General features: G+C 51.5%; 1 protein-coding gene and 1 long non-coding RNA gene across 2 annotated transcripts in view; one reads left to right on the top strand and one right to left on the bottom strand.

Moving 5' to 3' along the window:
• LOC113974004 overlaps window positions 1–2,569 on the bottom strand; it is a 15,364-nt gene extending 12,795 nt beyond the window's left edge. Inside the window, exon 1 of the long non-coding RNA XR_003536414.1 lies at window positions 1,752–2,569. This is a non-coding gene — a long non-coding RNA (uncharacterized LOC113974004). The remainder of the gene's footprint in view (window positions 1–1,751) is intronic.
• Window positions 2,570–2,628: 59 nt separating this feature from the next.
• Window positions 2,629–9,444, top strand: part of FBXW8 (F-box and WD repeat domain containing 8) — a 55,678-nt gene continuing 48,862 nt past the window's right edge. Inside the window, exons 1-2 of the mRNA XM_027696723.1 lie at window positions 2,629–2,901; window positions 5,851–5,955. Of these exons, the coding sequence (XP_027552524.1) occupies window positions 2,629–2,901; window positions 5,851–5,955 (378 nt within the window). The remainder of the gene's footprint in view (window positions 2,902–5,850; window positions 5,956–9,444) is intronic.

Genomic DNA, 9,444 nt, shown 5'->3' on the forward strand with positions numbered 1-9,444 from the left:
GTGGGGATGGAGGGACAGTGCAGTGACAGAGGGACATGGGGAGAATGGGGGGACATGGAGAGTATGGGGGAAACAGTGTTCCTGTGGTGGGGCATTCTGGTATCCAGGGGTGGCATGGGAGTTTGATGGGACAGCATAGGGATGGGGGAATAGCATGGGGATGGAGGGACATGTGGGGTGCATGGGGGAACTGGGGGGAACAGTGCTTGAGTGGTGGGACATTTTGGTATCCAGGGATGGTGTGGGAGTTTGATGGGAAGTTTGGGGTGGAAGGGACAGTGTAGGGACTGTGGGGATGGAGAGATAGCATAAAGATAGAGGGGACAGTGTGGGGAAGGAGGGACAGTGTGGGATCGAGGAGACAGGGTGGGGATGCAGGTGACAGTGTGGGGATAGAGGAACAGTACAGGATCGAGGGGACAGTGTGGGATAGAGGGAACAGCACAGGGATGCAGATGACACTGTGGGATAAAGGGGAGCGTGTGGGGATGCAGGTGACGGTATGGGATGGAGGGACAGCAGGAGAATGCAGGAGACAGCGGGGCTGGAGGAGGGGACAGTGAGGAGATGCAGGGGGGCAGTGAGGGGATTACACAGAGCCGGAGCCGATTTCATCACCCACAGCATTACGGATTCGGATCACATTTCGGGCAGCCAAGGCAGGAGCAGCCCCAGCACTGACCCAGGGCAGAGCCTCCCCTCTGCCAGGGCACAGGGCTGGGACCCCTGGGCATGACACCCACCACACACCAGGGGCTGGGACCCCTGGGCAGGATCCTCCACCACACACCAGGGGCTGGGACCCCTGGGCAGGATCCTCCACCACACACCAGGGGCTGGGATCCCTGGGCAGGATCCTCCACCACACACCAGGGGCTGCGACCCCCGGGCAGGATCCTCCACCACACACCAGCCCTGGGATGGCAGCACGGGCTCCCTGCAGCTCCCTGTGGGGCAGGAATCCCCCCAAACTGGCCTGTTTTACCCCTGTCTTGCAGGGAAGCTGCTGCTGCCCTCTTGGCAAATCACCCTGGTATTGCAAAGGGGTCCAGAGAGACCCTCCTGGGACTCCCCTTCTTCCCAGCCATCCCTCCTTGGAGCAGCCCTGCATCCCAATACTGGGGCGGCTCCTGCTCTGCAATCCCTCCCCTGGCAGGGCTTCCCATGGTCAGTGTGTGCACCCCAGGGTGATCCTCCTCTGAGTCCAAGGGATTGTTTTATAGGGAAAACAAGTCATAGCGTCACAGGATGGTTTGGGTTGGAAGGGACCTTAAAACTCACCCCATCCCACCCCCTGCCATGGGCAGGGACACCTTCCACTAGCCCAGGTTCCTCCAAGCCCTGTCCAACCTGGCCTTGGACACTTCCAGGGATGGGGCAGCCACAGCTTGTCTGGGCAACCTGTGCCAGGGCCTGCCCACTTTCACAGGGAACAATTTCTTCCCAGTGGCCCCTCACCCACCACTCTTTTGCATGGTTACTACATGCAGGAGCTTCTCCCCTAAATGAAGTTGTTTGGGTTCTCCCTGGAATCCAAACCACCTGTTTGTGTTCCTTAAGCTGGGTTTTATAAACTGCACGGACAACAACAAGCTTCAAAAGAGGAGGGCCAGCAAGTGGCCACTGAGGAAGATGGATGGGGGCACAAGGGTGAGGGTCCCCTCAGCTGCTGCCAAGAGCAAGGGCTGTGTTTTAACCTGTTCACCAGAGCCCAGCAAAGACTGTCTGACTTACACAGACAGGTCACTCACCTGTTTTATTGCCTTGAAGACTCCACAGAAGTTGTGCTGAAAACATGAACACTCGTGGCCTCTCCCTCCCCTGGGCAGCAGGACTGGCTGAAGCAGCAGCAGCTCCACATTTGTGGTTCGGCATCATTTGAAACGCAGCCTTCGATCCCCAGGGTGGGTTGACACTGGAGAGGTGCTGAGCCAACGTCGTGTCCTCCCCAAAGTGCCATGAAAGCAGCAGCTCTGGGGCTGTGGTGGCAGCAGGAGGAGACGGAGCTGCAAACACCCAGCGGATGTGATGGGCACCAGAGAGGTGGGACCACCCCTGCCCACCAGCTCTGGTTCAGACTTGGCAAACAGAACGGAAAAAATGATCCAAGCGGGGTTTATCCACCACCCAGAGCGGCCACTTCTATGGGCAACCACCTGCACGGGCTGGGCACGGCTGTGAGGGGACTCAGGGCTCCCAGAGGGACCTGCCCTCGCCCCGGCCATGGCTGAGGGGGCTGAGGGGACTTAGGGCTCCCAGCTGGACCTGCCCTCGCCCCAGCCATGGCTGAGGGGACTCAGGGCTCCCAGTGGGACCTGCCCTCGCCCCGGCCATGGCTGAGGGGGTTGAGGTTCCCAAGCCGGACCCTGCCCTGGCCCTGGCTATGGCTGAGGGCTCCCAACAGGGCACAGACAGACCCTGCCCTCGCCGCGGCCTCTTTCGGCCGCTCGCGGCTCTCCAGGGCCGGGCCCTCAGGCCGCCATCGCGGTCCTGGTGTGGGGACCACGAAATGCCGGCCCCGACCCCGTGCTGGCCGCGCTCCCGGCCCCGTCCCGCCCCGGCGGAACGTTGTGTGCGCGGAACGCGAGGCGCGGGGCGCGGTTTCCTCGCCGGGCCGGCCCCGCCGCCATGGCCGCCGTGCCGGCGGAGCTGAGGCGGCCTCAGGAGCGGCCGGAGCGGGCGGGGGGCGCGAAGCGGCCGCGGCGGGAGGAGCGACCCCGGGAGGAGCGGCCCCGGGACGAGCCCCCGGCCGAGCCCGGGTACCTGGCGCTGGCCCGCGGGCTGCTGGCCGGCGGCGCCCCGGCCCTGCGCGGCCCCGCGCCCGCCCGCCCTGCCGGGGAGCCGGCGGGGGACGGAGCCGGCGATGGTGACGATCTGCTGGGGCAGCTCATCCGAGACCTGGTAGGGCCGTGCGGGGCCGGGGGTCCTGCCCGGGGCACAGAGGCGGGCAGGGGGAGGAGGGGCCGTGGTGGGGCCCGTTCCCGGAGCGGAGAGAGCGGCTCGGCTGTGCCCGGCCCAGGAAGGGGATGCCGCTTTTGGCTTCCTCTCTGCTTGTTAAAACCTCAGCTTCCGAGCGTATCCCACTTACAAAGCTTTAACCCTCCAAAATCTGCTTTTCCTGTGTCGTCCTTGTGCGTCCCTTCCACCTCAGGGTATTCCGTGACTCTTTGATGGCCCAGGGTGGGATTCTCGCCCTGTCCCCTGCAGGGCCGGGAGTTGGGCTCCGTGATCCCCTTCCAACTCTGGATATTCCATGGCTCTATAAACAGTATTTTATTTTTGCTCTTAAAAACCTTAAAAGAAGGGAAAGGGAGCTGTTTGTGCAGGAAAATTGTGGATAAGGAGGGAGTTGCTTGCTTGGGCTGTTTGGTGCCCGTGCAGTAATTAGGGATATCCTGCCTTGTGACACGGCAGTGTAATAAGAAAACAAGCTTTATTTCTTTAAATAAAGGAGTTAATTTGGAAATAGTCTTAAATACTGCTCTGAACCAGATAAAAGTTATTTTGGTAAATCCTCTGAATGCCATAGAGGTTTTTATTTACAGCATAGGAAAACAAGGGGGGAAACCCATTTTCTTGTTTCTCGCTCACCTCCCTGTGACTAATTACTCTTTGCTTAAAAAAAATTAAAAGGAGCAGATTAAATTTCTGTCTGCAAGGCACAAATTAATCCATTTACAGAATTAGTGCTCCATTAGCACACAGGAGCCCGAATCTGTCTCAGAGGGGATGGTTGTATTTGAGTTCTGGATTCATTCCAGTAGACTTTTAGACAGGCTGGTGCTGACTTAACATCCCTGCTTCCTTGTGCTGAGGACAAGCTGCTGGGGTTTTTGGGAGGTGGGAAGATCTTGATCTGCCTCTTCTTTTAGGATGGCATTATAATTGAATCAGTAGGAGCTTGTGTTCTGTCGTAGTCTCCGTTGTTTGCCTTCAGAAAGTGAGGAAGATCCCAAATCGGGATCATCTCCTGCCTCTTGGCACTTGCCTCTCCCTGTCTTGTGTCTTTGTAGGGCTCTTCTACAACTACTTCTCATTTAATGGACCCTTTGCAGTACAAATGTAGAAGAAAAAGAGGCAATTCTGGGTTTATTTGAGGGAAGGTATAAATTATATTACAGATTAATTAAAAAAAATCATCTCTCTATTTGTTTTTTCTTATTTTCCCACCTTTTCTTGAGAGCACCGGAGGTCTTGCCTGTTGTGTCTGCAGTCAGTCAGTCCTGATGACACCTCTGTCCATCCAGACAGAGCAGGATCTGCTGGTTGGAAGTGAGTCAACTCCGATTTGGAAGCAGCATATCCATAGTGGTGCCGTGCCTGAGCTCATAAGCCTGGAGCTAATAATCCTTGCCCAATGGCTCCTCTGATTTGTTTGGGCAGCTCCGGGATGGCTCCTGGAGCCGGGTGGATTCACATCTGGCCAGCTTGGAGCCTGCCTGCGTGTTCCCTTTGTGTTTTGCCTTCGGTGTCCCCTCTGGAAATGGATGGGATTTAAATCACAGCACGGCAAACAATCTCCTCGCGGAGCCACAGCGGGGAGTGGAGCCAGCGATCCTCGTGCAGGGGGAAAGGGAGGGAAAGGGAGCTGTTTGGGCAGGAAAACTGTCCTGGTTTAAGTAACTTCAGAGCTAATGTGAGGCTCCAGTCTGCATAAATCGGTGTGTTGTTGCTAAAAAGACCTGATGGGAACGTTGCCCGTGTTTGTGTTGTGTAAACACTGACCTGCTGTAGGATATCTTTTGCATTAAAAACCTCCCCACAACCACATTTACTGTGATTTCCCTGAGTAACTCTGCTTTAAATAAACCCAGAATGGCCTTTTTTTTCTACTTTAGTCCTGAAAAAGGTCCAGGTTTAAAGGGGAGGGTGTAGTTCTAGAAGAGACCTACAAAAAAATAAAGGTATCAGAGACAAGGAAGTGCCAAGAGGCAGGAGAGGATCCCAATTTGGGATCTTCCTGACTTTCTGAAGGCAGGAAATGGAGAGTGGTTTTAACTGAGCAGCTGGTTTTGTGCATGGGGATGGATGGAGAGTGAGGAGGTGTTCAGGAGCACCTGGGGAGGGACAGGAGCCAGGAGAGAACACTGGAGAGCAAAAAGGGTGACAGAAATGATCAGAATGGGCTGGTTTTGCTCTTCTGTATTGCATAGCATGAAAATTTGGAATATCCAGGCTGTGTGAGAGAGAAGACAAATTTTGTTGTGATAACTGCAGGAAGAATATTTAATAATTATGCAGTTAAGCAAAATACATCTAGGAAAAAAAATCCATGTGCTGCATTTAGCTGTTAGTGTAAATTGATGGATTTGGTTCTAAATTTGTGGTTGAGATACTCGATCAGTTAAAAGCAGGAACATTTCACATTAAAAAGACATTAAATGTCACTAATGAAAGAAACTGTAACATCATCTTCCATTCAGTTTTACATCAAAATATTCGTTCATTTTCCCATCCTCTGTGTTGGAAATCCTGTAAGTGAAATTAATAATGGGAACGTGTCTTCAAAATGCTTATTTATTGGGTCTGTTTGGCACTGGAACATTAGATAAAATATTTTACTAGAGCTCGTGCTTTGCCTTTCAGACTTTAGATCAGCCTTACAGTTCTTCTCAATTTGCTTTTTAGCTCCACTAAACCTTCTGATATTCTTTACCTGACTCAGAACAAAGAGTAGCTGGGCACCTGGTTGTTCTGATGTTCCATTAAAGGGAGGAAAGGCAGAATAACTCCTTTTTTACAGAGCTGTGGTGGCACTGAGGGCACGACATCCTCTCTTCATACTGTGGCAACTTCTCCTGCTGTCAAGCTGTGCATTAAAGAAAATTATTTTCTCTTTTTCCTTTCCAGAATGAAATCAATGAGGTTCCTTTCTTTGATGTGCAGCTGCCCTATGAGCTGGCACTGAAGATATTCCAGTACCTGGGCAGGGCAGAGCTGGGAAGGTGTGCTCAGGTAAGTGCTGCTGGCACTTTGATTCTCTGACACCACCTAAAATGGGCAGAAATAATCAAGAAACAGCCACCTTGGTGCAGGGAAGGTGGGTGGCAGCCCCAGTTACTTACAGGAAACACTTCCAAAGCTGAATATTGAGAAATAATCCATGAGCTGGGTTTATAGCTGCAGTTGAGTAGAGTTAAATAAAACATTTGTGGCTCGGGCAGAAGCAAAGCCTTACAATTTAAAATGAATATTGCAGAGATATTTTGATTCAAGTGACTGTGTTCAGAAGTGAGTGTCTTGCTGCAATATTTAGAACTTGGCAGTGCTGAGGGCATGGCAAGAGCTGTTCCTCACACTTGTGTGTGTGCCTGGAAATTGGAATAGTAACTTTTTGTCTGTAGTGTTTTCCTGTGAGGCTGAATTCTTAAGTGACTCTGATTTCCTCACCCCCAGCCCCACAAGGGGTTTATATTTTGATTTTGTGATACTTTCAGATGATGCATTCACCAGTTTATGTTTATAAACTGCCTGTCTTTTCAAGTAGCTTTATGAAACCCACCTCACTCTGCTTGGGGTTGTTCAGCCTCTTTATTTCCTTTCTTCACACATTGAATGATGAACCTCCTCTCTGGATGAGCCAACAAAGCAAACTTAATTGGGAAGTGCTGATTACCCAGTGAAATGAAGTAGAATATTGTGGGTACTCACTGCCAGCTTCTCCCACGGCCACTATTCAGGGTTCCAGGCTGGTGCTCATTAATTTATGTACAAAGCACATCTTGCAGCTTCACAAAAATCCAACCCAAACCATTCTTTGTGTTACAAACAGCCCAGAGAAAGAAATGTTAGTGTGTAAAGACAGAATTGACAGCCAGGGTCGGTTGTGGGTGGTAAAACAGGCACAAATATTCCCCAAATGACCCAGGCATTGAAAGGAAATTGGGCTTTTCGTGTTCAGTGTGAGCACATCACAGTGTTAAACAGCTACAGGTGGTTATTGCTTAAAACTCTGACTTTCTAATGCCTTTTAGCAACAAGGGCTGTTAAAAGAAAATCAATTCCTTGTGCGGGGCTGCTGTTGCAGAGGAAAGAATTCCCGAGGATTATTTTTTTGAGGCTGTCCAGGAGACTGAAGCTTTCGGATACGCTCAAGTTTCTGTCATTTGAGGTAGAGATAAAGCATCAGTAAAGGCCACATCCCATGAAATGGAACAGGCTTGCATTTCTGAACTGAATTAGTTTAAGGTTATTCCTTCCCTCTCTTTTTTTTTTTGCCCCTTGGGCACAATCACTTTACCTCATGGCACGGGAAAAAGGTTGGCTGAGAAAGGGGCTGCTCCTTTCCCTGTGCTTGGGCTGCTCTTGATTTCTCTTTCTCTGTCTCACTTTGGTTTTAATCTCAAACCTGTTCTCATAAGATGTGTTTTAACACATTTTTTTCCACATTTTAACGCATAATTTTCCACATTTCTCCTTCTCCTCCTCAGCCCAAACCATTGTTCCTGTGTGGCAGCTGAGCAAGTGCCCGGGGTTTTACAGGGCTTTCCCAGGGAGATGGATATCCAGTGCAGAGCTGGCTTCTTTTTAAGCGTCCAAATGAAAAGCAAAGCCATAAAAATAAATCCCATTTTCATTTTTCTCTTGGTGGTTTTGATTTTGAAGGGGGGGAAGCCCTCTCCTGCTCCATGGAAAACCCTGCTGCTTTACAGCGTTATCCTAGAAAGGTTTCTTTTTATTAAGGTGCCTCGGGATTTTAGGGAAATCGGGCCAGTGAGTGGAATTGGCATCACAATCCATGTGAGAGCCTTTGGAGAAAACCTGTTTGCTTAGTTCTTGATGCCAAATTGGTAACCAACTAACAGGAAAGTAGCCTGACTTCAAAGCCTCTTTGAGATTTAATCACACCACGGGCTGCCTGCAGAACTTTAACTTCACCCTGATATTTCCCTCTCCCTCACTTCCCCACAGCTTTGCTTTGATTTTTTTTTTTTTTGGGGGGAGATTAGTACCATAAAGCACAAAATACCTGTGTGGCACTTGAAAATCCCAGATCCTTGTGCAGCCCTTACATTGTGGTGCCCTCAGCTCTTGAGCTCTGGTGGGTTCATAGCAGGTGGGTGACAGTCAGCAGCACCCAGCAGATACCTGTTGGTGTCCCAAGTTTGGAATCCAAGGAGAAAGGTATCCAGGGCTTAAAGTGTCCCCAGAACAGCCAAAATTTCCCCTTTCCTCTGTGCCAACCCTGTGAGCACCTTTTGATTGTGTTCTGCCCAGAAATATCTGTGCCAGGAGCAGGAGTAGGAGCAGGCTTGGGAACAGTCACTTCTTCCTCATGGTTGTGATGTAGAGGAGAAAAAAAAACCCAATCCCTTGGGACACCACAAGTGTGACAAACTGAAATGCACCATAAGTTCTTGTGTTATTTGGGGCTGAAACTGCAGAAAGAATTTACTTTACTCATGGCCTGAGGACCTGGTCTTCATGGTGTAAAATAAGAGGATGTGTCTCACCTGTGAACTTCTCCATGTACTTACAGTTGTTGATTTTTAGTAAATACCAGAGACTAGAATTGCATTTTGTGGTGTGAAATGCTCCTGGGCAGTAGTACTGAATTTTGGCAATGCTGAGGCAGTTTAGTTTCTGAACAGATCAGTGGGAAATTCCCTTGACCTGTTGTTGTGTTTTCATCTTCGGGAAGGTTTGGAAGTGTTTACCAACACAGTTGTTTATGTATCTAGGGCAAGGGAGGCTGTTTCTAGGAATTTAGGAAGAATTGTCGTGCATAAATCAAGGATTTCAGCTGCTCGAGGGCTTCTGGAATTGTCAAACCATTACACTTTTGGTGTTTATACAACTAAAAGAAGAAAATCTCGCGTGTATTTTGAATGGATGGAGAGCAGCCCTGGGGAGGAGGATTTTTGGGGGGCTGGTGGGTGAGGGGATGGACCTGCCCCAGCACCCAGAACCCCCCTGTGCCCTGGGCTGATCCCCCAGCGTGGGCAGCAGGGCAGGGGGGATTCTGCCCCTCTGCCCCCTCAGCTGAGACCCCCCTGCAGAGCTGCTCCAGCCCTGGGAACAGCACAGGGAGGACGTGGAGCTGCTGGAGAGAGTCCAGAGGAGGCCACGGAGCTGCTCCCAGGGCTGGAGCCCCTCTGCTCTGGAGCCAGGCTGGGAGAACTGGGGGGGTTCACCTGGACAAGAGAAGGCTCCAGGGAGACCTGAGAGCCCCTTCCAGGGCCTAAAGGGGCTCCAGGAGAGCTGGAGAGGGACTGGGGACAAGGGATGGAGGGACAGGACACAGGGAATGGCTTCCCACTGCCAGAGGGCAGGGATAGATGGGAGATTGGGAAGGAATTCCTGGCTGTGAGGGTGGTGAGGCCCTGGCCCAGGTTGCCCAGAGAAGCTGTGGCTGCCCCTGGATCCCTGGAATTGTTCAAGGCCAGGTTGGAGGAGTCTTGGAGCAACCTGGGCTAGTGGAAGGTGTCCCTGCCCATGGCAGGG

Source organism: Neopelma chrysocephalum, unplaced genomic scaffold, assembly GCF_003984885.1.
Source record: "Neopelma chrysocephalum unplaced genomic scaffold, ASM398488v2 Primary Assembly neopelma1_116, whole genome shotgun sequence".
NCBI classification, from domain to species: domain Eukaryota; kingdom Metazoa; phylum Chordata; class Aves; order Passeriformes; family Pipridae; genus Neopelma; species Neopelma chrysocephalum.